General features: G+C 49.2%; 1 protein-coding gene and 4 non-coding genes across 5 annotated transcripts; all 5 read left to right on the top strand.

The window, feature by feature from the left end:
* Positions 1-281: 281 nt before the first annotated feature.
* Positions 282-7,108, top strand: HSPA8 (heat shock protein family A (Hsp70) member 8). Its single transcript, XM_029075361.2, has 9 exons — positions 282-382; positions 1,599-1,808; positions 2,993-3,198; positions 3,524-3,676; positions 3,796-4,351; positions 4,602-4,804; positions 5,096-5,294; positions 5,798-6,030; positions 6,674-7,108. Exons 2-9 carry the CDS (start codon positions 1,604-1,606, stop codon positions 6,857-6,859), a joined length of 1,941 nt encoding a protein of 646 aa, XP_028931194.1. The 5' UTR covers positions 282-382; positions 1,599-1,603; the 3' UTR covers positions 6,860-7,108.
* LOC114815275 lies at positions 3,242-3,331 on the top strand. Its single transcript, XR_003763039.1, has one exon. It is a non-coding gene; the product is annotated as a small nucleolar RNA SNORD14 (small nucleolar RNA).
* On the top strand, positions 4,436-4,525 carry LOC114815264. The gene has a single exon (XR_003763028.1). It is a non-coding gene; the product is annotated as a small nucleolar RNA SNORD14 (small nucleolar RNA).
* On the top strand, positions 4,923-5,016 carry LOC114815286. Its single transcript, XR_003763050.1, has one exon. It is a non-coding gene; the product is annotated as a small nucleolar RNA SNORD14 (small nucleolar RNA).
* On the top strand, positions 5,576-5,669 carry LOC114815252. Its single transcript, XR_003763017.1, has one exon. It is a non-coding gene; the product is annotated as a small nucleolar RNA SNORD14 (small nucleolar RNA).
* Positions 7,109-26,679: the final 19,571 nt, after the last annotated feature.

Genomic DNA, 26,679 nt, shown 5'->3' with positions numbered 1-26,679 from the left:
CGAGCCCCGCCTCTCCTTCCTCTTCTTCCTCCTCCTTCTCCTTCTCCCCCGCCCACCCCATCCCCAGGGGCCGGGCGCTGAGCGGGGGCGAGGATGAAGGTTCGAGAACGCAGAGGCTGCGCGTCACAGAGCCGAGGGGCGGGGTGAGGAGGGAGAAGGCGGGTCCAAGGAGGAGAAGCTGCCGTGGCGATTGGCCCGAGGGCCCCGGCCGGCCAAGGACGTTGGTTAGAAAGTCAGTGATGGGCGGCGGGAGGGGGCGGATCTGTTCTGGAAGGTTCTGCGAGAGAGTATAAAGGGCTGGGGGCGGGTGGAAGCCGGTCTCATTCAACGCAGCGGCAGCCCCGTCAACTCCTTTCTTGCACAGTATCGGCCCGGATCGCAGGTAACGTACTGGCGGCCTTCGCGGTGACTGTTAAGGGGAAGTTTTCTTTTGCGGGGCGAGACCCCGCGGGCGGTTTGCCGGCCCTAATGTGGGGGGGGGGAGAAGTTAGAAAGCTGTGCTTTATTTAAACCAAAATGGTGAAGTCCTGAATTCTGCGGTGGGGAGAAGAGGGGAGGGTTGATGCATCACCCAGTCTCCGGCTGCCTGCCGGGAAAAATAAGATTTCAGCTGAGGCTGAGTGGCTCCCAGGGGCTACGGTGGAGCAAGATGGCGCGGGGGATGTCGGGGTTCGCAGTCAACTGGGAGTCAAGGGGGTCAAGGAGATGCTCCCTGAGGGAGGCGTTTTAGTGGACGGTGTGGGTCACGTGGGCTCCCGGTGGCGCATGCTGGGAAATGTAGTTCTAGGGCCGCCTCTTCCTCCCACCCCCCCCGCGGCCTGAGCACATGGCTCCTCCTCCGCGGTTTTTTTGGTCGCGTGGCCTAAAATCGCTTATGGGCCAAGGCCCGGGAGAGGCAGCGTGGCTCAGTGAAAAGAGCCCGGGCTTGGGTTCGAATCCCCTTGGCAGCTGGGTGACCTCGTACAAGTCCCTTCTTTGTGCCTCAGTTACCTCCTGTAAAATGGAGGTTAACTGGGCCTCACGTGGGGCAACCTGATAATCCCGTATCTACCCCAGCGCTTAGAACAGTGCTCTGCACACAGTAAGCGCTTAACAAATACCAACATTATTATTACTAAAGAGGGCCAGTGGGGATGCGGGGAGAGGAGTCGACCCTTGACCGGTAGGCCTTACTGGGCAGGTTTGGCACCACGTGCGTGCCCACCTCCCTTGAGGGGGGTGGGAAACCCGTGGTTGGGGGGGGGCGCGCATCCAGAAGGCCTCGCCGTATGAGGCCCCCCAACCCCGCAACACTTAGGAGGTGCTATGAAATTACCTGTTAATATTTAGCTCTATTTAAACTAAGATTGTAGACTGCAAAAGCGTCCATCGTATCGTATTTAGTTCAGCGTTGAACAAGCATTTAATCCTGGTTTTTAACCAAGCCCCGGCCTGTGCCTTTGCCCTGTGGTGAACGTGGGGGGGAAGGTCCACCGGTCCATGTGGCTTGGCCAAAAGGAGAAAATGGAGGTGAGACGATGGGCCAGTCGAAAAGCTGCATTCAAGGCAACCTGACCCTGCTGTTTAGCGGTTTGCCAACCTCTGACGTTTCTTTGCAGGCACAATGTCGAAGGGACCTGCAGTTGGCATTGATCTTGGCACCACCTACTCCTGCGTAGGAGTCTTCCAGCATGGAAAAGTGGAGATCATTGCCAATGACCAGGGGAACCGCACCACCCCCAGTTACGTCGCCTTCACAGACACAGAGCGTCTTATTGGTGATGCTGCAAAGAATCAAGTTGCGATGAACCCCACCAATACAGTTTTTGGTAAGTAACATTCTCAAAATTCAGAAGTTGCAGGCATGGACTAATGCAATCTGTTAGTGGGAACTGAGTGGCTATTTGCAGAAAGCTGTGCTTATCCTTAAAGAATGTCCCCGCCCTGGGTGGAAGCCAAGTGGGGCCCTGAGGATTAAAAAAAGAACATAGTGTATTTCAGTGGGGAGCGGGGAGGGCTCCTGAAGATTCCTTCCCCACATGGGTAGGGCAGAAGATTAGTTCAAGTCATAATTCTCGCTTTGCACATGGCCAGGGTGGAGGGAGGGTTTCCGGAAATGACTTCCGGGTTCAGTTAAAGCAGCCACTTCTCCATTTTGGAGCAATAATTTGTTTCTAGCCAGGAAATCCACAGTGGAAGTGAACAAACTGGGTGTGAACTACCTAACTCCTTATCAGCCTTAGTAACTCAGGCTTTGTTCTAAGTGGTAGAAATGTGACAACTAAGTAAACTCCCCCTTTGGAGGGACAGTATCATAGAGATTCAACATCAAGAGGCACTCCAGGAATGGTCACTGGGTTTGGGTCAACTGATTCCCTGGGTGGTCTCAAAACATTGTTTTAAGTGCTGGGGTAGATACAAGTTAACCAGACAAACTGGGACTCACAATTTAGGAGGGAGGGCAGGTATGGTATCCCCATTTTGTAGATGAGGAAACTGGGTCAAAAGTTAATGGTGTCATGACAGTGGTGCTGGCTAAGCCCCTACTGTGCAGCTCTCAGGCTTGTACTCCATCCACTTGGCCACAACTACCTCTCTTGAGTGACTTATCCAAGTTCACACAGCAGCTTGTGGTAGAGCTGGGATTAGAACCCAGGTCATTTGTCCTTTGCTTTCCATGAGGGGGTGCTACTTCTCACAGCTTTTAATTAAAGTGGGATTTCCTTCTTGGGTATGTCAGGCACTGGGATAGATAGAGGTAATCTTGTTGGACATAGGCCCTATCCTACGTGGCTCAGTGTTGATCACCATTTTAGGGGTGAGAAGTAGGGCGTAGAAGTGAAGTGGCTGGTCTAGGGTCACACAGACAAGTGATGTAGCTAGGATTAGAACCCACATCTTTTGCTCCTAGACTCTTAAGCCATGTTGCTTCTCAGTTGGCCCAGTGGGTAGAGCGGCATATTGCTGCTCTGTTGGCAGGCAATCACTCATTTAAGCCTTTGGTTCCTCTTAGATGCCAAGCGTCTGATTGGCCGTCGATTTGACGATGCGGTTGTCCAGTCAGACATGAAGCATTGGCCCTTCACGGTGGTGAATGATGCAGGCAGGCCAAAGGTCCAGGTGGAGTACAAAGGGGAGACCAAAAGCTTCTATCCAGAAGAGGTGTCATCTATGGTCCTGACGAAGATGAAGGAAATTGCTGAAGCTTACCTTGGGAAAGTAAGACCTGCTTAGATTGAATTGTTTTAAGGGTGCTCCTCGATCGCTGTGATGAGTATTTCCAAAACCATTCGTAGTTTCCACCAGAAGTTGACTAATGATGGCAAAGTACCTTCCTTGGATGTCTGAGCGATCATTTGAAGGGCCTTGACTGACTTGAAACTGCCATAATGTATAGCTATCCAAGATGGCTGCCCTGGAGGCCATTTTGATCTGTGAGATCTGGTAACTGCCATTTGTTACCTAGGCTTTGTGTTGATTTAGGTTGGTATAGTGGGTGCATTTTGCAGGGTATATCTTGACTTTCTAAAACCTTCCCTTGCAGACAGTCACCAATGCTGTGGTCACAGTCCCAGCTTACTTCAATGATTCCCAACGTCAGGCCACCAAAGATGCTGGAACAATTGCCGGTCTCAATGTGCTCCGTATCATCAATGAGCCAACTGCCGCTGCTATTGCCTATGGGTTGGACAAGAAGGTAGGCAAAATGGCTGGAATGTAGAGCTGTCTTTCTCTTCCCTCCCCCTCACCCCCCCCCAACAGTAATTTCAAATTTGAATAGTCACTTAACATCTAAAATTGCCTTGTCTGGCCTAGGTTGGTGCCGAGAGAAATGTGTTGATCTTTGACCTCGGAGGTGGTACCTTCGATGTCTCCATCCTCACCATTGAAGATGGGATCTTTGAAGTGAAGTCAACAGCTGGAGATACCCATCTGGGTGGGGAGGACTTTGACAACCGCATGGTCAATCATTTCATTGCCGAGTTCAAGCGCAAGCACAAGAAGGACATCAGTGAGAACAAGCGTGCTGTCCGCCGCCTGCGTACCGCTTGTGAGCGAGCCAAGCGCACCCTTTCCTCCAGTACCCAGGCCAGCATTGAGATTGACTCCCTCTACGAGGGCATCGACTTCTACACCTCCATTACAAGAGCCCGCTTTGAAGAGCTGAATGCCGACCTGTTCCGTGGCACCCTGGACCCTGTGGAGAAGGCCCTGCGGGACGCCAAGCTTGATAAATCTCAAATCCATGATATCGTCCTGGTTGGCGGCTCCACCCGCATCCCCAAGATCCAGAAACTCCTGCAGGACTTCTTCAACGGCAAGGAACTGAACAAGAGTATCAATCCGGACGAGGCTGTCGCCTACGGTGCAGGTAGCTTGTCCTGAATTGTCTTGGGCTCCCCTGGGAGGAGGAAACCCAGCCGGCCTGGGATATTACACTTCCACCAATGTAGTATCGCTGTGATGAATGCTTCCAAAACCATTCGTAGTTTCCACCAGAAGGTGACTGATGATGGCTAAGTTCCTTCCTTGGATGTCTGAGCGAGACTCCCTCATGCTCCTGGGGTCATTTTGGGTTTCCCCTGGTCCATTGTGCTAACTTGTTTGCTCTTTTCTTTCAGCTGTCCAGGCAGCCATTTTGTCAGGAGACAAGTCTGAGAATGTGCAGGATCTTCTCCTGTTGGATGTGACCCCCCTGTCCCTGGGAATTGAAACCGCAGGAGGAGTCATGACTGTCTTGATCAAGCGTAACACCACCATCCCCACCAAGCAGACACAGACTTTCACCACCTACTCAGACAACCAGCCAGGTGTACTCATTCAGGTATGTCTTTACACAGGACCTGATTGCACCCTTGCTATCCCACCTCTTCGCCTGAGCAGTCTATCCAAAGGTTGGACTGCCTGGCTTGGTGCCCAGCTGTTGCTACTTAAGGCTCTTGTCGCTGTGATGAAAATGACCCCAAACCATTCGTAGTTTCCACCAGAAGTTGAGACATGTGTTGGCCCAAGTTCCTTCCTTGGATGTCTGAGCGACGAGTCTGTTCCTCCATCCCCACTGCATGAGTTGGCTCATCAGGCTGACCTGGTTTCCGCCTTGCCCCCTTTTCCCCAGGTTTATGAAGGTGAGAGAGCCATGACCAAGGACAACAACCTGCTTGGGAAGTTTGAGTTGACGGGCATCCCTCCTGCCCCCCGAGGCGTGCCTCAGATTGAGGTCACCTTTGACATCGACGCCAATGGCATCTTGAATGTGTCTGCTGTGGACAAGAGCACAGGCAAGGAAAACAAGATCACGATCACCAATGACAAAGGTAAGTTGGGGGCTTTAATTCTGGTATGAAGAGCTTACTGTGTGCTAGGCACTGTTCTAAGTGCTGAGGTAGAAGATAGCTTGTACACAGTGCTAAATCTCCATCTTACAGATAAGGTGATATGGCAGAATTGGGATTAGAACCCAGGTTCTGATTTCTCGGCCCATTTTCTGTCCTAAGCCACACTGGATTTGAGTGGGTGGGGATCAGCCATCTGGGCCAGGTCACGTCACCTGACACAGGACACAATACCTTGGAAGTGGTGGGAAAAGTCCAGGGGCCTGCTGTGATGCAATGTTCCAAACCATTCGTAGTTTCCACCTGAAGTCCCGAGACTCATGTTGGCTCAAGTTCCTTCCTTGGATGTCTGAGCGGCTGGACTTAACCACTACTGTTTTGGAATGCATAGCTAGGTCAAGCACTTGTGATCCTTTAGTGACCGTTAGCCTCTTACCCCCATCTATGCAATGATTCTAACTGGACCAAAACACCTCTTGCCACAGGGCGTCTGAGTAAAGAAGACATAGAGCGCATGGTGCAGGAGGCAGAGAAGTACAAAGCTGAAGATGAGAAGCAGAGAGACAAGGTGTCTTCCAAGAACTCCCTCGAGTCCTATGCTTTCAACATGAAGGCAACTGTTGAGGATGAGAAGCTCCAGGGCAAGATCAGTGATGAGGATAAGCAGAAGATCCTGGACAAATGCAACGAAATCATCAACTGGCTGGATAAGAACCAGGTATGGCTGGCAGTCAGTCTGCCTGGCTCATAACTTAGAACCCACAGTAGGAGGATTTGAGTGTCCAGTGAGTGTTTCACTGTAATTGCCCACAAAAAGCAGCAGGGCCTGAAATCCTGACTCCTGGAAGGGTTTGCAGTCTGACTTAGTCACTCTAAAACATGAAGGGTATCGGTTGGGACAGTTTTGGTAGCTGTATGGTTGCTATGATAGACTCCAAAACCATTTGTAGTTTCCACCAGAAGTTGACACATGTTGGCTTAAAAGTTCCTTCCTTGGATGTCTGAGCGACTAGAACTAGTGTCCTATCCTCCCTATAGTGCTGTTCAGGCACTGTGTGTTGGAGCCAACTTGGCTCGTCTCTAAAGCCTAGCTCCCAGCTTAAATGACAAAATTGAGCAGAGCACTGTACTAAGTTGGTACGTTCCCTACCCTCAAGGAGCTTATTCATGTGTAGCAGGAGGATCTTGTGCCCCTGCTTGCTGCCCTTACAGGATAGTAAGGGGATGGGGTTTCCTGCACCTGCCCATGGCTTTTCTGCTCTTCAGTCTTGGGGATGGGGGCCACTTAACCAGGGTCTGGCCAGCAAGGCTCCTGTGGCTTGAACTCCCTGACCTGTTTTCTCCTCCCCTGTTTTGAACAGACTGCCGAAAAGGAAGAGTTTGAACACCAACAGAAGGAGCTGGAGAAAGTGTGCAACCCCATCATCACCAAACTGTACCAGAGTGCAGGTGGCATGCCCGGCGGGATGCCCGGGGGCTTCCCTGGTGGTGCAGCCCCTCCTTCTGGCGGAGCATCCTCTGGCCCCACCATCGAGGAGGTCGACTAAGCTCCCCAGGAGAAAGCATGTTCCACACCAGGCTCTTCACCACTCAGAAGGACCCCAATTTGGAGCTGGGCTGGGTGCAGCAGCAACTCAAAGCTCCCCTTTGAGGTGCTGGGTCATCTTTCCAGGCATTCTGAATACTTGAATGTACACAGGGAGAGGAGTAAACACCATCGCACTTTATCAGTACTGTAAACAAGTGGAAATGCAATTCATGACCTGAACAATAAATCCTATTTAATTGGCACCATACAGCTGAGTCTGGCTCCTGGTGTTGCCCCACATTCGTCCTTTAGATCCCCTGCCCATCTACGGTGCACTGCCATGCTGCCCCTAAACAGCTACCACCCAGAACATAGAGCTGGGTGGGTTCTGTCTTTTCCTGTTTACTGGTCCCCTGTCATAGGAGATAATGGCTTTACTGGATGGAGTATCCCTCCTTTCCTGCTATCTTTCTCATCCTTGCCCCACCCCCTACTTAAGGTGATGGTAAAGCTTTGGGCTGCAAAAGATCCCAATAAGGTTGGTTTGGGAATTTGGTAGGCAGGTGTTGGCACAGGAGGGATCCGGTCTGCTAGCCAGTACACCCTTGCCCTGGTGGGAAAAAGACACTGGGAATGTGGTATCTTCTTGGTGTGTGTGTTAACCCCTTCCCCCCTGCTCCTAATTAAAGTTCATGGGCACCAGAGGATGGTGGGACTGGGATTAACCCCTAGATCTGTACTCAGGCCAATTTGTTCCTGGGGAGGCATGACAACTGGCTCCCAGGAAATCCCAATTTATGTAAGTGGTCTGGTCTGGAAAGGTTTTGTTCTTGTTTTTTTTAAAAATCCCTCCCCCATGAAGGGAGGGGAAAGTGCCTCCTTTTCTAAGGTAAGTTGGAAGTAGCTCCCAAGAGGACTTTTTCCCCAGGATAAGTCACCCCTTAAACCAGCTGAAATGAGTTCTGGGGTGGATTGGAAAAGTGCGAGGCAGCATCTTGCCTCTGGCCTGAAGGGCCATTCCTCTTCCCCGACTTCCAAGCTTTACTGAAGGCACATCTCCACGAGGCCTTCCCTGCCTAAGCCCCCCTTCCTTATCCCACTTCTGTGTTGCCCTAACTTGTTCCTTTTTATTCATCTTTCCTCACAGCACTTCATATACATATCTGTAATGGTATTGTCTTCCTCTCTCATGGGTTATGTTGTCTGTTACTGCAATCACACAAATGCTTATTATAGTTCTCCACAGTAAATCCTCAAATATGACTGGAGCACAGGCTTGGAGAGGAGCAGGAGGAAGATTGGAAACTTCTGTTTATAGTGTTTTGTATGTTACAAATGACATACTTTGTGCCTATCCCAGATTTTAGCAAGGTGTATTCATTCAATCATTTATTGAGCACTTACTGTGTGCAGAGCACTGTACTAAGCACTTGGAATTACAATTCAGCAACAGACAATCCCTGCCCAACAATGGGCTCACATTTGAAAGGTGTAGGTGGAGGGCACTGTACTAAGGGTTTGGCAGAATACAATAGATGTTGTTGGGAGCTTATAAACCCTCCCCTCTTTGCCATCCAGCCTTCTCCCTACCACAGCTCCCATTGCGCTTAGCCAGTGTGAGGCTCTTGGGGAGCAAGGGCTCAGGGCCCCATCCTTACCCACTATCCTGGCCCCAAAGCCAGTGCTGGGGAGCAGCAGGAGGTGCTACTGGGAAAATGCAGGTGGGCTTGCTCACATGGTCTTTCTAATAGTACTAAGTGCTGACTGTGTGCCAGACACTTGCTACTTGGATTAGAGGCACTGAGAAACTAAGTGACTTGTCCAAGGACACAACCAAATAGCTGAGATTAGAACTCTGGTGCTGGATACCAGGCCTCTGCTTTATCCAATGGGCCATGCTGCTTCTCATCCTCCTGTTTCTCCCTGTTTGTCTCTTTCCCATCTCTCTGACTTTCCCCCTCTCTGCTTCTGTCCCTCTGCCTCTCGGTCACTTTCCCTATTGCTCCATTTCTCTGACTTTCTGTGTCTCTCAATCTCACTTTCTGGATTTGAATTACTTCAGGAAGCCAAGAAATTCTTGCTGACTGAGCTGCCTCCAGCATACATGGAGGAAGTGATGTCATGGTAGCCAGTAGGGTTCAGTGAGGGAGTGAATGGGAGTGAAACAGCTGCATGGGTCTGGGGGAGGCAGGGTGGAGGGGGCAGGAGCAGACTGGAGGCAGTGTAGGCTGTGAATGGTAAGGCATTAGGTGGAGGCCCCGTTAGTGTAGCCATAGCCATCTCTGCAGAGCCCTGCCCATGCTGGGCGTGGATTAGAGAGACCTGGGGAGGTCCTCGTTAGGGCACAGCCTTGCCCTTCTGCAGCTGCCTCCAGTTGTCTTCAATAGTACTTATTGAGCACTTACTATGTGCAGAGCACTGTACTAAGTGCTTGGAATGTACAATTTGGCAACAGATAGACAATACCTGCCCAATAACAGGTTCAGTCTAAATGGTGGAGACAGCAAAGCAAAACAAAACAAGAAATCAAGATAAATAGAATCATGGAGATGGACACATTAACAAAATGAATAGAGTAATAATATATACAAATAAGCACAGTGCTGAGGGGAAGGGCAAGAGCAGAGGGTGGGAAGGGAGGAGGAGCAGAGGGAAAGAGGGGGCTCAGTCTGGGAAGGCCTCCTGGAGTCTTGTACTCGCAGTGGTACCTGGAGCCCGGCCTGTGTCTGCATTGGCATTGGTGCAGAGTTGCGCTGTCGCCTCAACTGGTTCCTCGGCCACTGCCTCAGTCATTCATTCATTTATTGAGTGCTTACTGTGTGCAGAGCACTGTACTAAGCGCTTGGAAAGTACAATTTGGCAACAGAGACAATCCCTACCCAACAATGGGCTCACAGTCTAAAAGAGGGAAACAGACAACAAAATAAAACAAATAGGCATCTATACCATCAAAATAGATAAATAGAATTATAGATGTATACATATTTATAAAATAAAGGGAATACTAAATATGTACAAATATACACAAGTGCTGTGGGACAGGGAAGGGGGTAGAGCAGAGGGAGTAGGGGAGGTGGGGAGGAGCAGAAGAAAAGGGGAGCTCAGCCTGGGAAGGTCTCCTGGAGGAGGTGAACTCTCAGTAGGGCTTTGAAGGGGGGAAGAGAGCTAGTTTGGCAGATGTGAGGAGGGATTCCCGGCCAGAGGTAGGACCTGGGCCAGGGGTCGACGTTGGGAAAGGCGAGAAGTGAGGCACAGTGAGGAGGTTAGCGGCAGGGGAGAGGAGTATGGGGGCTGGGCTGTAGAAGGAGAGAAGGGAGGTGAGATAGGAGGGGGCAAAGTGATGGAGAGTTTTGAAGCCAGTAGTGAGTTTTTGCTTCATACAAAGGTTGATAGGCATTTTGTTTTGTTGCCTGTCTACTTGTTTTGTTTTGCTGTCTGTCTCCCTTTTAGATTGTGAGCTCGCTGTTGGGCAGGGATTGTTTCTATCTGTTGCCAAATTGTACATTCCAAGCTCTTAGTACAGTACTCTGCACACAGTAAGTGCTCAATAAATACAATTGAATGAACGAATGAACCACTCGAGATTTTTGAGGAGGGAGAGTGACATGCCCAGAGCGTTTCTGTAAAAAGATACAAAGCAGAGTGAAGTATCAGCTGAAGGGGGAGAGACAGGAGGTTGGGAAATCAGAAAGGATGCTAATGCAGAAATCCAGTCAGGATATGATGAGAAATTGTACCAACAAGGTATCGGTTTGGATGGAGAGGAAATGGTGGATTTTGGTGATGTTGTGAAGGTGAGATTGGTAGGTTTTGGTGATGGATTGGATGTGTGGGGTCCTCTGTCACCCCTTGCCCCCCAAGTCTGCTGTCCAGGTGGCTCTTCCCTCCCCCCATCTCTCCTCCCACCATGCCTGGCAGACATTGGGGTCCTCGGCCTCAGGAACCAGGACAGGAGGGGAGTCGGTGGGGGAATTCTGGGAAAGAGGTGATGGGATCCATGAAGGAGACACCCCAGATTTGAGCAGGAGGGGAAGGACTGGTTCAACCTTGTACAAGACATGATGTCTCAGGCAACCCTCTTCCCCTGAGGGGGAGCATTGCGTGGGTCATTGTTGGGGCCTGTGGCTGCAGGGGAGAAGGGATTTCTCTTTTCCAGTGGGTGGAGGCTGGGTTGGGCTGGAGAATCAGCATGCTTACCATAGCACGAGGCATCAAGGGAGCACAAACAAGACATGTTCTTCACTTTCCTGGTTGGAGCTCCTGGTCCTTGAGTGTTTTTTTCACTCTGCTCTGCTCCCCTGCTCAGCCCCGGCATTCCAAGACAACAAGTCAGCTTCCCTCTGGATACCAACTAATGGGAGCAACTTCCCACTGGGAATAGCCAATGGGAACATCTTCCCACTGAGTACCAGCCAGTTGGCAGCCACACACTTCCACTCCTCATCTCTGCCCACCCCAGACTTGCTTTCCCCTATCATCACTTTTGTAATTCCTTTCAACTTTTATCATAAAATGCATTTTTTTCTTCAACAGTTTCCATCAAAATGTAAATAATCACTGTGGTCTTTGTTAATTTAATTTTAATTTTATGGTATTTTCTAAGCATTTGCTAAGTGCCAAGCACTGTAGTAAGTGCTTGGGAAAGTTGATAGGAATGTTTCTTGTCCTCAACGAGTTTACAATCTAGAGGGCAGAGGGAACAGGTATCGAATCCCCCTTTTTACAGATGAGGCCCAGAGAAGCTAAACGACTTGCCTAAGGTCTCACAGCAGGTAAATGGCAGAACAGGGATTAGAATCCAGATCTTCTGACTCCCAGGCCTGTGCTCTTTTCGCTAGGGTATGTTGCATCCCTACTTACTATGAGCTAAGCACTTTGCTATGAGCTAGAGGAGAAACCAGGTAATCAGGGTGGACGGGGTTCTTGTCCCACCTGGAGATGCACATTAGGGAGTGAAAACATTTTGTTTTCAGGAGACCCTCCCTACTTCTCTAGCACACCAATTCTGCAACTGTGAATTCTCCCGGTGTAGAAATGTCAGAGCTGCTCAAGATGGTGTTTGGAATTTTGTCTGCAAAGGGTTCCTATTCTTCATGGGTTTTATCTGTTGGCTTCCCTCTTCTTCCCCAGTGGGAACCACCCTCTATCCCCAGATGCATGGTGGTGTTTAGGGGGCTCTGGGTTCGGCTTCTACTGTGGAGGTATTCATCCCTCTCACAGCTTGAGAGCATCTCCACTTGGCTACATTCAGGACTCTCACATGCCTGTTACCCCGGGTCCTGTGTGTTTCTCCCACACTGGCAGTGACTAATGGAGCAGAAGTGACCCAAGTCCTGACCTCCAAGGTCTAGGTGACCTTGGACAAGCCACTTAACCTCTCTGGGCCTTAGTCACTTAGTTCTGTTGCAGGGGGAGACACGTTGGGAGTCAGGCGATCTGAGTTCTACTCCTGGCTCTGTCACTTGCCGGCTGTGTGACGCTGGGCAAGTGCCCTAGTTTTCTTATCTGTGAAATGGGGATTAAGTACCTATTCTTCCTCCTCCTTAGACTGTGAGCCCCATGTTGGGACTGGGCCTGCCCTGATCATCTTGTATCTGTTCAGTGTTTGTCACATAGTAAGCATTAACAAACACCACAGTTATTATTTTCATTAATAATAATAATAATAATGTGGGTATTTGTTAAGCGCTTACTGTGTGCCGAGCACCATTCTAAGCAATGAAGGCACTGAAGAGAAAGGGTTTGGAGAACTGGAGAAATCCAAGTGTCATCATTGAATTGTTCATTCAACACCTCAAGGGAGCTAGCTGTGGTCCGTGCTATTGTTCCCATTTTACAGAAAGGAACAACGAGGGCTGGGGAATCTAACGGACCGAGCGGACAGCTGCGGGATGGCCATGAATATCCGATCGATCATCCAGAGAATTGGTTTTCCCCTTTGGGGATTAAAGCTTCACGGGGCTGGAGGTCAGGGTTCTCCAGTTCTCCATGATCTTTGGGAGAGAACGAGCAATTTAGACTGACACCGGGGCCCTGCCCGGGTGCAAAATTCCAAAGGAAGAGGCCCATGGAGGAGGTTTGGGGGAAAGGAGAGGGGAGAGTGTTGTATATATACTATGTACACACTATTGCCACCAGGTGGGGGTAGGAATTAAATTATGAACGGGTTTGACAGGAGGAAGTGGGAACTCTATCCGGTTGGGAAAAGTCCCAAATCCAGATTTTGCCCAGCTAGTGGGGCTGAATCGGCCAGGATGACAACGAAGCACACAAACACACCCACCCCCACACACATAAGAGTATGCAAATACATGGACATATACAAACATGACCACATTTACATTCAGATATACATACACCGCATATGTGTATGCACATATGCACGTACGCCACCTGCAACTTCAGACAAGCATGCACACCGATGCCCACACCCACATGCACCCGTGTATTCTTACACACAAACATACATACGTGCACACCCACACACATAAGCATGCACACCGGCTTGGCAGAAGTGGATTACTGAGGGTGGGGGAAATCTCCATCCATCAGTCAGAGTCCGGACATTGTCTCCTCCTCCCACTCACTTCCAGGCCTCCCCCTGTCACCGTGTGTCCCGTGACCGTTGTCATTCTGTCCCACTGCCTGCACATAGCTGCACATAGCTGCCTTCCCAGATCCCAGCCCCGCAGGCCCTTCCTCCAAGAGGCACAAGCTCAAAATGACAGTCCCATGCCCTGCTGCCTCCCATCTCCCTGGAGTAACTCTTAATATCTCCAGCCTGGATCAACACTGGCTATGGGAGCAAAGGAAGTGTGCATCTGGCCACAGCAGGAGTGATTGGGGCTAGACTTGAGTAAGAATTTCCTGAGAGGGAGTGTAGTTCTTACTGATGCAAAATTTCCAGAAGGATTTTCATGGACAATGCAAAGGGGGAGGAAATAGAAATAGGCAACGTTTCTTTAATGTGTTCAAGTACATTTTATGGCTTCAAGGCCTTTACATAATAGTTATAGAATTACCTTACCTCACTGAACTGTAGCTTTTGCTTCTTTCCAAATGTGAAAGGAGAAATGTCCTAGTTAATTCAAACGGGAATTTTGGCTAAATATGAATTTGCAGTAGATACACATTTTTCTTCCCTAGATGGTTCCTGCTGTGTGACTCTTACCTGTGCCATCTCCTAAAAGAGGTCTTCCCTAAGTCCCCCTTTCCTTTTCTCCCACTCCCTTCTTCATCACCCTGACTTTCTCTCTTTGTTCATCCCCCCTTCCGGCCCCGCAGCACTTATGCTCGTATCTGTAATTTATTTATTTACATTAATGTCTGTCTCCCCCTCTCTAGACTGTAAATTTCTTGTGGGCAGGGAATGTGTCTCTTTATTGTTGTTTTGTATTCTCCCAAGCACTTAGTACAGTTCTCTGAACACAATAAGTGCTCACTAAATAGGATTGAATGACTGAATGGATGTCAACCTTGCATCCAGAGACCCCCATCCAGACCAGCACCCACACCACCCAACTCTCACCCACAATCCAAACTCTGGGTCAGCCCTGCACATGCAAAAAGGAATTTCCCTGAGCTTCTTGAGGGCAAGGTTCATGTCTCTTACCTAGTGGAAAGAGCACATGGCTGGGAGTCAGTCGCCTGGGATCTAATCGAGGCTCTGCCCCTGTCCCGCTATGTTAAGAGATTTGCACAAGGGCAAGTCACTTAACATCTCTGGACCTTCGTTTCCTCATCTGTAAAATGGGGACTCAATATCTGTTCTCTTTCCCACTTAGACTGTGAGCTCCATGTGGTCCAAGAACTATGCCCAACCTGCCTATCTTGTGCTTCGAACATAGTAAGTACTTAACCAATGCAATTATTATTGTTTTCCAAGTGATTGGTGTCCCAAAGTGACGCTGGGGTACCCACCATCTCAAGATCAAATACTATCTTGTGACTGCCCGAGTCAGCAGGCGGAACTCGGAAGTGGGGTGGATTACTGCCCCCACAACCAAAACTGCTAGATTGACAGCCCCAACCAGGAATACAGGTGTCCCTTGCCCCTGTGCCAATCAAATTAGGTATGAAGGAGGGGGGAGGGCAGAGATTGGATAAACTGAGGCCGAAAGCAGGAATGGCCTAGCAGTACAGGTAATAAATACCTGCAGCCTCTGACCTTCTGTGGAGTGGATCGAGACTTTCAGCAGCCTGCTGCAAGTCAACTCTGCCCAGAGTGTGAGATGCCTGCTCTGCCTGCACCAAGTGAGGAGTCGTGGGATGGGTGAGGGCCCCGTCCCGCTGAACTCTTGTGGGGCTGGAAGCCAGGTGCTTCACCACGGGTGTGTAACGCATAAGTGGATTCCTTCCAAGTGGGAAGTGCTCGTGGGTGGGAACTAGTAGCTTCACCATGGGTGTGTAATGCATAAGTAGATTTGTCCCGAGTGGGAAGAACTCATGGGTGAGAGCTAGCTGCTTCACCATAGGTGTGTTAATGTGTAAGTGGATTCGTCCCAAGTGGGAAGTCCACGTGGTTGGGACCTAGCCGCCTCACCACATGCGAACAAACCATAACTGAATTCCTCCTGGGTGGGACCTCGGTGTTTTTGCCATGTGCAAGTAACACATAAGTATATTCCTCCTGTTAGGGAAGCTCTAATTTCATTTAATAATCATATTCCCCCCGAAAGGGAAGTTCAATTCACCACACCTAAAATAATCAGATAATTAAATTCGCTGTACCAAAATAAAAAATTAAATTCGCCTTGCAGAATAGGTTTTGTATAAACCTGAGATTTCCATCCCTGGTCTCTCTCTCTCGCTGCGCCGATTCCGGAACAAAGCCGTCCCCGGGCGACCGGTGACAGTTGGTACAGTGCATCATAGTCAGTGCACACTCAGTAAATAGCCTCGCTCTTCCTGCCCTGCCCAACCTGTACGTTTGTGCCAGGGATGTTGCTTGCCTCTCCTGGCAGGGGGAAGAGCATGGGCAGAGCAGCTGCTCCTTCTACCAGCACATAGGTGGTTTCTTCCCCGCACTCTGGGCCCAAGCCCCCCTCCTGACCTTCACTGTCTGACCCAGTGTGTCCCTCTACTGAGACCCCTCAAGATGGGCCTTAGACTGGGCTGTGGACTGGGGCCTTGGGATGGGGTTTCTGGGCCCGCCTCTATTTTTGGGGAGCCTGGAATCTCACCCTCCTTTGCCCTGCCCACACCTAGTCAGAGGCTGGCTGGGGCCTACTTGAATCCCTGACTCCCTGATTCAGGGGAAACTGAAGCTTGGCCAAAGTTTGTGAGCACCAGGATTAATTACTTAATTATGGTACTTGTTAAGCGCTCACTATTTGCCAAGCATTGGAGTAGATACAAGTTAATCAGGTTGGACACACTCCCTCACACTCTTAATCCCCATTTTTACAGATAAGGTAATGGAGGAAATGAAGTGACTTGACCAAGGTCACACAGCAGACATGTGGCGGAGCTGGAATTAGAACTCAGGTCCTTCTGATAGGCCGCTGCTCTATCCTGGGGGGCGGGGGTGGAGAGGGAGAGGGATGTTTTGGCGGTGGTCTTGTTGAGGAGGGCTACCTAACTGGGCCACATTCTGGGTCCAGTTGGGTCCAAGTTGGATTTGCTGTAACTCCATAGCTCAGAGAGGGCTGTCCAGCATCAGCCCCAACTCTGGACCTGAGTGCATCTGGGCTCCCCCGGCCTCCACCAGCCCTAGGGGTTCTAGACAGTTGAACAGAGCCTTTAAAAGCAGGTGGAGGAAGAGAAAATGACAGTGGGAATGGCAGGAAAGAAGAGATCCCAGCAACTGCTGCTGTGGAGGCCTGGTACAGAAGGCACTCGCCGGACAAAACTGCAAGATGGGGCAGATGGTGGATCAGCAGCAGAAGTAGTGGTGGATAACAGTGGCATGTTTCCTTCTGCCCTGCCGAGTTGCAGTGCAGACTCCAAAAAAGGGTCCCTCCCTCCTTCTGTCAGGTGCCTGGTTGCTTTGCTCTGAACCCCGCAAACCTTGGTGGTGTGCCCTGTGGCTGGGTCCAGTGGCTGGGTATAGCGGTTGGGCTATGAGATTTGGGCTGTGAAGTCTGCCCTGGCAGACCCACATTCATGGTGGCTGTGCTGGTGATGACTAGATCCCCACTGACCCTGGGCATCCCCAGGCACTCATTCTGCTAGGTGCCATGGGTGCTGTAGGTACTCCCCACTCACAAGGATGGAGGCTGGCCTGGATTTACATGAGACAATTGGGTTCCCAGCTGGTCCATCTACTGTTGGAGATGGCACCTGATGACAATTTGACTGGCATTTGGAATCTCAGCATCCAACCTCTCTCCACCTCAGCTCCTGCCACTGAGTCCTGCGGCTTGGAAGTAGCACAGGAAGGAGCGAGGGATGGGGTTGCCTTGGCCCCAAACCAAGGGAGGGGGCCGGAGTTTCCCCAGGGCTCAGGCAACCTCAGGCAGACTTTGGCCAAGCAGCTCATTTGCCATCATGATTATACGCCACTTACCCGATGTAATGCTGGTGATGTCCCATGTGATGCCTCAATCGGTGTACAGTGTCCAGTGTTTGTGTTGGAGGCCAGGGTCCCTAGGCTGCCCAGGGGAGCTGGACGAGGTCTGGTCTGGGGGCCAAACTTCAATCCTGCCTGACCCCAGGCAGGGTCCCTTCAGTGGAGTAGACAGAGCTGCCCACTTCTTCCTCGAGTGAATGGTGGCCCTTAGCAATCCGTGTGGTGTCCTCAATCTATTGCCAGCCACTGGAGAGCCCTGACCACTCATGAAACCCCTACCTGTCCCCACCTGGGGAGCACTCTCACCTGGACTATGCCTTCCACTGGACCTCTGGCCACAGGCTTCTGAATTCTCTCACTGAGGACCTGGGGAGATGGGACCCAACCACAAAAGTCTTGTCTGCTTGGAACCCAGCAACCAGAGCACTCCAAAAGAAAATATCTCATAGCGTACGAGAAACCTTTTCACCCATTTGAAAAACATTTCCAATTTTCCGTTGGATAAAAAGGAGTTTTTCCCAATCTTTTCTTTTTTTTCTCCAGGCCTTCCTGCCTTCCCCAGATACACCCAGGAGCTGGCTTCTGAGCAAGTTTGGGGCAGCTGTGTGACTGTGGGCAAGTCACCTAACTTCTCTGTACAGATGTTACCTCATCTGTAAAATGGGGATTAAGACTGTGAGCCTCATGTGGGACAACCTGATTACCCTGTATACCCCAGTGCTTAGAACAGTGCTCTGCACATAGTAAGCGCTCAACAAATACCAACATTATTATTATTATTTCCTTCTTTCCTCCCTTTCCCCCAGAGATCTTGGGGAAAATACTGTCACAGTGATTGCTTAAGCACTTGGGCAATCACTTCCCTGCTTTGTCCCAGCCCCCCACCATCTGTTCTTAAGCACAAATATTTAGATTCTATTGCTCCCCTACTTGTAACTTATTTAGACCGAAGCTCCTTGAGGGTAGGTAATAATAGTTATGATATTTATTAAGCGCTATGTGCCAAGCACTGTACTAAGCACTGGAGTGGATACAAGCAAATCAGGTTGGACACAGTCTCTATCCCACATGGGGCTCACAATCTCAATCCCCATTTTACAGATAACTGAGGCTCAGAGAAGTGAAGTGACCTTCCCAAGGTTATACAACATACATGTGGCTGAGCTGGTATTAGAACTCAGGACCTTCTGACTCTCAGGTCCACTATGCAAACCTACCAAGTGTATTGAAATCAATCCACCAGTGGTTTTTATTGAGCACTCACTGTGTGCAGAACACTGTAGTAAGCACTTGAGTAATACGACAGAGCTGGTAGATGTAATCTCTGCCCATAAGGAGTTTACAGCCTACACGGGGAGATAGATATTAAAATAGATTAAGGAGAGGGGAACTAGAAGAATAAGAATATGTACATAAGTGCTTTAGTATTGAGCTGCACAGCCAAAGTCATAGTTGATATGAGAGGAGCGTGAACAGGGAAAATAAAGAACTTAGTCTGAGAAGACCTCTTGGAGGAGGTGGGATTTTAGGAAGGATTTGAAGGTGGGAATTGTGGTGGATGATTGGATATGAAGGGAGAGGGAATTCCTGGCCAAAGGGAGAATATGGGCAAAGGGTCAGTGGCAAGATAAGATGAGATTGAGGCCCAGAGAGTACATTAATGTTAGAGGGGAGGAGTGTGGGGATTGGGTTAAAATAGGAAATCATCAAGGTAAGGTAGGATGGAGAGAACTGACTGAGTGGTAAGAAGTTCCTGTGTGATGGGGAAATAGATAAGCAACCATCGGAGGTTTTTGAGAAGTGGGGAGACAGGAGCTGAACAGGTTTTTCAGAAAAATGAACCCAGCACCAGACTGGAGTGGGGAGAAATAGGATTCAAGGGGGTCAGCGAGGAGTCTGATGCCATAGTCAAGGCAGGAAATGAATGCTTGGATCAGTGTGGTAGAAATCTGGTGAAGAGAAAAGGGCAGATTCTGGAGATGCTGAGGAAGTAGAACTGATAGGATTCCATGACAGATTAAATGTGTGGGTTGAATGAGAAAGACAAATTGAGGATACTGCCATGTTTATGGGCTTGTGAGGCAGGGAGGATGATGTTGCCGTCTACAGTGATAAGAAAGTCATGGGGAAGACAGGATTTGGGCAGAAAGATGAGGAGTTCTGTTCTGAAAATGTTAGGTTTGAGATGTCTGTGGGATATTCAAGCAGAGGTGACTTGAAGGCAAGAGGAAATGAGAGACTGCAGGGAAGGAGAGAGGTCAGGGCTGGAGATGTAGATTTGGGAGACATTAGTTTAGAGATGACAGTTGAAATCATGAGGGTGAATGAGTTTTCCAGGGGAGTCCGTGTAGATGGACAACTGAAGGGCACCCAGAACTGAACCTTAAGGCATCCCCGTAGTTAGAGGGTGAGCCAGAAAATGAGCCAGCAAGAGACTGTACTCTCCCAAGGACTTAGCACAGTACTCGGCATTCAGTAAACATTCTATGAATAGCCTTGATTGATGAAAATGAACGCTCCAAGGGACAGAGTCCATGGCTAATTCCCACCTATGTATTCTCTCCCAATGCTTGGTACAGAGCTCTGCTCATAGTAAGCACTCATTGTGGGCAGGGAACTTGCTATTCTGTTATACTGTACTCCCCTAAATGCTTAGTACAGTGTTCTGCACACAGTAAGCACTTGATAAATATGATTGATTAATAAATACTGTTATTATCTCTATTCCTGCTGGATTGCTGTTTAGGTATAGTGTTGCTGGGAATCCTGAGTGACACATAGCCAGAGGCCTAGCCAGAAGCCATGGTGGAGATTGTAGAGGCGTGTAGATGCTAGAGCTTAGGGTTTGCTGGTTGCTCGAGACTAGAAAGATGTCTACTTTTCCCTTGATTGGTAAAGTGGGGAAATCCACTGCTTTCGTCATTCCTCAACCCCTCCTCCCAGTCTATTAAGGGCAGGGGACCAGTCCCAGACTGAGATGCTGGGAAGCAGCCTGGCCTGTTAGAAAAGCAGACCATGGGCCTGGGAATCAGAGGATCTGGGTTCCAATCCCAGCTCCGCCACTAACCCGCTGGGTGACTTTCAGCCAGTCGCGTAACTTCTCTGGGACTCAGTTTTCTCATCTATAGAGTGGGAATTCAGTGCCTTTCTCCCTCCCAGTTAAACTGGGACCGCAAGTGGGACAGAGACCACATGCAACCTGAGGATCCTGTAACTACTGCAACACTTTGCATCGCCAATGCAAACACAGACTGGCCAGGCCTTGAGCCACGGCTCCTGTCCACCCTCATCCAGCTCGCTTTCCGCCTTCTCTGGCTAGCCAGATGCTGATTTCCCTACAACGTCTAATTCTATTATTTCACCTGATGTCCCCGTGGGCTGCAGTTTATTTTTGTCATCGAGTCTCTGATGAAATCTTTAGACGGGAAATATTTATCCCAATCCCAGCAAATCGCAGAGAGCGTTACCATGTCACAGGCTGCCCGCGGTCTGCATTAGGCGGTAATTTGAGAGCGAGTGGAGTGATAATTCCGGGCCAGGTAGCTTTTGTGAGCGTGCATTAATGCAGCTGGCTGGGACCCCTGCCGTCAGCCAATCGACTCCCACTAATGGGGCACAGAGGGGGCGAAATTGGGGCAAGGCAGGAGATGAAGCCTATCGACTCAGCCTAAGGCTGCAGGGGCTCGTGGCTTTTAATCTCTGACTGCCCTGGATGGGACCCTGTTAATGCAACTTGGGGGTCGATCGCCTTTCACTTCACGTGCTTAGCCTTGCTGCATGACCCTGGGAAAAGGGCAGGAGCATCCCCTGGAGATATCTGGGGCCCCCGAGGACTCATCCCTCTGGGGTCCGGCTGGGGGCTGAATCATAGCGATTTCATCAGAGCCATTTGACGGGTGCATGTATGAGCCTTTCAAAGTAGAGGCGGCTGGCTCTGGGAGGTTTTCTTGTTTACCTAAAACGATGGCAAGATCTCCTTGGCTCGCCCACCCGTCCAGGACTAGGAAACTCTCCTGGGATGATGATCGCTGAGGTTATTGTTGCGGGGGCACCTTGGTGCCACAAGGCCCGGACCCAGAATTGGGGTGATTGGGAGACTCTGTATGCTTAATCAGGGCTGGTTGGGTGGGTGACTGGGTGGGTGACTGGGTGGGTGGTGGGCCAGCCGGAGCTCTGTCAGCTGAGCAGAGACAGCCTTTATCTCACTTTCATCAGTACTAGGTGGCTGAAGCTATCCTGGAGAGAGTTCCCTCAGTACCCCTTTTTCTCCCCCCAAACCTGTAGTGATAGCTCAGTCTAGCCCAGATTGCAGGCATAGTTCTCTGCTGGTCCCCATGAATTTTCTCCCAGCTGGGAAACCTGTCCCCAACACACCCTGACTGCCCGGTATGCTAGCGGTGGGGGTTAGATGTTGGAAGTCCTAGATCTCGGGAAACTATCATGAGGTCATTTACACCAGTCTCCTGCCCCCAGCCAGGTGATTGATTAGTATCCCTTGTCTTTACTTAAAGATTCTCTCTTTCTGACCATTGGACAGTTCCTCCTTCTGCTCAGCCAAAGTTTCTTCTGCTGCAATTTCAGCCCGTGTTTTTCCTGGCCTTTCTTCACTGGAAGAAGAGTTTCTCTGCATTGGTCCCATAACTCCCACAGGGGCTTGAAATCCGTTAAATCTCCACTCAGCCTTCCCTTCTTCAGGGTAGGCAGTTCCAATTCCCTTTATGTTTTTTCACGGAATCCTGGAATCATTTTGTCCCTTTTCTCACGTTCCTATCTTTTTCTCCCCATCCTTTTCAAAGTCCAGTGATCCAAGCCAGTCATGGGGCGATAAAGTCCAATTCTTACTGAGTAAAATGAACATCCTCTTCTATCTTCCCAAATCTTGGCTTGCCAGCAGCCTAATCTCTTGAGACTCTGCTTGATTTCCTTCTAAACCCTAGGCCAAATCCAATTTGCATTGTTCAGTTGGGACTAGAAAGTGAGATTCCACCCTACCTGTTTCCACCAGGGGTTCCCCTCTTATTTAGTCTGTGAGCACAATATGGGACAGAGACTGTGGCTAAGTTATCTTGTTATCTACCCCAGCATTTAGTATAGTGCTAGGCACATAGTACGTAACAAATAGTTATTATTATTAGCCTTAATTTTCCCATACAAGGTTTGAGGATGTGCCCCAATTTTTTTTTATTATATTTGTTAAGAATTCACAATGTGTCAAGCACTGTTCTAAATCCTGGTGCAGATACAAGTTAATCGGACCATATACAGGCTGTCCCCCATGAGGCTCACAGTCAAGTAGGAGGGAGAACAGGTACTGAACCTCCATTTTACAGTTGAGAAAAATGAGACACAGAGAAGTTAAATGACAGAAGGTCACACAGCAGGCAAGTGGAAGAGCTGGAGTTAGAACGAGTTCCTCTGGTTTCCAGGCCCATACTTTATCTACTAGGCCATGCTACTTCAGGGCTTCTGTGAAATTAGCTGAATTTGTTTGCCTCCACTCAAGGGGTTTCCCTGACTAACAAAGGCTGCCCAGTGACCCTGACCAAATCTAGGCTGGAAGGCAGCCTGGTCTAGGGGAAAGAGCATGAGGCTGGGAGTCAAGGAACCTGGCTTCTAGTTCCATTTCTGCTTCAGGCCTCTAGATTTTAAGCTTGTCCCTCTAGACTGTAAGATCGTTGTGGGCAGGGAATGTGTCTGCTATATTGCAGTGTTGTACTCTCCTAAGCACTTAGTAAAGTGCCCTGCACATAGTAAGTTCTCCATAAATATGATTGATTCGTTGCTTAACTGATGGGTAACCTTGGGTTGCTCACTTATCCTCTCTGTGTTTCAGTTTATTTATAGGGATGATATATGCTATCCTTCCTCTTAGATTGTGAGCCCAGGTGGGCAGGGACTGTGTCCAATCTGATGACTGGCATTCACCCCAGCAGTTGGCACAGTGTTTGGCCCCTCGTAAGCACTCAATAAATATCATTACTACTAGGTAGACCACAGTTAAAGAGATTTTTAAGCTGAATTATCTGGAATCAATCAGTAGTATTTATTGAGCCCTTACTGTGTGCAGAGCCCTGAATTCGTTTATTCATTTATTCATTTATTCAATTGTATTTATTGAGTGTCTACTGTGTGCCGAACACTGTACTAAGTGCTTGGGAGAGTACAGTGCAACAATAAAATGATTCATTCTCTGCCCACAACGAGCTTACAGTCTAGAGTGGGGGGAGAAAGACATTAATATAAGTAATAAATTACAGATATGTACGTAAGTGCTGTGGGGCTAGGAGGGGGGAAGAACAAAGGGATCGAGTCAGGATGATGTAGAATGGAATGGGAGAAGAGGAAAGGGGGGCCTAGTCAGGGATGGCTTTCTGGAGGAGATGTGTCTTCAATAAGGCTTTGAAGTAGGGGAGAGTATCCGTCAACTGGATTTGAGGAGGGAAGGTGTTCCAGACCAGAGGCAGCATGTGGGTGAGGGATCAGGGGTGAGATAGGCAGGATTGAGGCAGAGTGAAAAGGTTAGCATTAGAGGAGTGAAGTATGCAGGCTGTGTTGTAGTAGGAGTATAGCAAGGTGAGGTAGGAAGAGGCAAGGTGATTGAGTGCTTTGAAGTCAACGGTGAGGATTTTTTGTTTGATGTGGAGGTGGATGGGCAACAGCTGGAGTTTTTGAGCAGTGGGAAAACATGTCCTGAATGTTTCTTTAGAAAAATGATCCAGGCAGTGGAATGAAGTATGGACTGGAGTAGGGAGAGACAGCAGGCTGGGAGGTCAGCAAGGAGGCCGATGCAGTAATCCAGGCGGGATAGGATGAGAGATTGTATTAACATGGTAGCAGTTTGGATGGAGAGGAAGGGGTGGATTTTGGCAATGTTGTGAAGGTGGGACCAAGAGGATTTAGTGATGGATTGAATATGTGGGTTGAATGAGAGAGAGAGGTCAGGGATAACACCAAGACAAGTCTGTTGGACTGTTGGACTTCTTGTGAGACAAGAAGGATGGTGGTGCTGTCTACATTGATGGGAAAGTCATGGGGAGGACAGGGTTTGGGTGGGAAGGTAAGGAGGTCTGTTTTGGACATGTTAAACTAGAGGTGATGGGAGGATATCCAAATAGAGATGTCTTGAGGGCAAGAGGAAATGGGAGACTGCAGAGAGAGAGATCAGGGCTGGAGATGTAGATTTGGGTATAATCCTCATAGATACGGTAATTGAAGCCAGGGGAGCGAATGAGTTTTCCAAGGGAATGGGTGTCGATGGAGATTATAAGGGGGCCCAGAATTGAACCTTAAGGGAACCCCAGAGTTAGGGGGCTGGAGGCAGAGGAGGAGCCCGTGAAGGTGCCTGAGAATGAACAGCCAGAGGGATAAGAGGAGAACTAGGAGAGGACAGTGTCAGTGAAGCCAAGGTTGGATAATGTTTCCAGGATAAGTGTGTGGTCAACAGTGTTAAAGGGAGCTGAGATGTCAAGGAGGATTAGGATGGAGTAGAGGGCATTGGATTTGGTAAGAAGGAGATCAACTGGTAATCTTTGAGAGATCAGTTCCTGTGGAGTGAAGGGGACGGAAGCCAGATTGGAGGGGGTCAAGGAGAGAATTGGAGCAGAGGAATTTGAAACAGCAGGTTTCAACATCTTGAAGCAACTTGCTCAAGAAGTTAGAAGAAGAATGGTAGGAGAAAAATGAGGCGATAACTGGAGGAAGCCGTGGGGTCAAGGGAGGGTATTTTTATGAGGGGAGACATGGACATGTTTGAAAGCAGTGAGGAAGGATCCACTGGATAGTGAACAGCTGAAGATGGCTGATAAGGAGGGAAGAAGGAAGAGGGCAAGTGTTTTAATAAGGTGTGAAGTAATGGAGTTGGATGCACAGGAAGATTAGGTGGATTTTGAGAGGAGACAGGAGATCTCCTCTAGAGATACTGCTGGAAAGGATGGGAGAGTTGAAGATGGGGGGAGGAGGGAAGGAAGAGAGGCAAGGGAGATTTTGGAAAGCTCACATCTGGTAGTGTCAATTTTCTTAATAGAGTAGATGACCAGGTCACTGGGGGCAAAGGAAGATAGAGGCTGGGGGGCAGGGGGCCTGAGGAGGGAGTTATTTGTCTGGAATAACTGGAGAAGGCACTGGGCATGGATGTCAATAAGGGTGGAGAAATTATTTTTCTGAGCAGAGGAGAGGGTAGAGTTAAAGCATGCAAGGATATACTTATAGTGAAGTCAGCCTGATATTTAGATTTCTGCCAACAGCACTCTGTGGCTCTTGTACAAGAGCTGTACTAAGCTCTTGCGAAACTATAACAGTAATAGCTAGTACACATGATCCCTGCCCTCAAGGGGTTTACTGTCTAGCAGGGGAGACAGACACTAGAATAAATTACAGATTGGGGATATGTATGAAAGTGGTGTGAGAAAAATCCTTCTCCACCAGACTACCACACTGCCTCCCTGGGATCTTGCACCACTTCACCCCACATCACTGAGGACCCTCCACCCAACCTCCCCTGCAACATTCCATCAGGACAGAAAGAAGTAGCCGCAGCCTGGTGCTGCCTCCACAGAACCTTGGGAAGACTGAGATGGCTGTTGTTGAAGCATTCATTGTGGCTGCCGGGGTGACCATTGGACTCTAAGCAGCAAGGAACCTGAACTTCTGCTCCTTGAGCCTCAGTATCCTACTGACCTGTGCTTTGGTCCTTATGTTGTCCTAGTGTTTAGTTTCATCTCTCTTAATGTATATGTCACCAGTCCCCTAGCTGAAAGAGCTGAAAAAGCAACTCTGCCACTTGCTTGCTGTGTGACCTTGGACAAGTCACTTAAATTTTCCATGCCTCAGTTTCCTCAACTGTAAAAATGGGGGCTCAGTACCCTTTCTTCCTCCTACGTAGACTGGGAGCCCTCTCTGGGACAGGTACTGTGTCTGAACTGGCAAATTGTATCTACCCCAATGCTTAGTACAGTGCTTGACTCATAGTGCTTAACAAATACCTTAATTATTATTGTCGTTATAATTTTCAGATTGTAAACCCCCCAAGGGACGGGATTGTATCTAATTCCCACCTGTGAATTATTTCCCAGTGTGTTGTACCATACTTTGCACATTTTAAGTGCTTTATAAATATTATTACTACTGCTGCTGTTTAGTGCTGAAGAGATGAGAAGGACTTAAACACATAAGCAATGGAGAAGGGAGAAAAAAGGAGCAGTGTGGTAAATCAGGATACGCTTCCTGGAGGAGATATGATTTTAGTAGGGCCTTGAAGGTGAGGAAAGCGGTGGTCAGTTGGTTATGAAGAGGGAGGGCGAGTTCCGGACAGGAGGGAGGAATTGCACAAG

This window comes from Ornithorhynchus anatinus, chromosome 11, assembly GCF_004115215.2.
Source record: "Ornithorhynchus anatinus isolate Pmale09 chromosome 11, mOrnAna1.pri.v4, whole genome shotgun sequence".
NCBI lineage: Eukaryota > Metazoa > Chordata > Mammalia > Monotremata > Ornithorhynchidae > Ornithorhynchus > Ornithorhynchus anatinus.
Note: the sequence above shows the minus strand (reverse complement) of the source record. Positions and strands in the feature narration are given on the sequence as shown.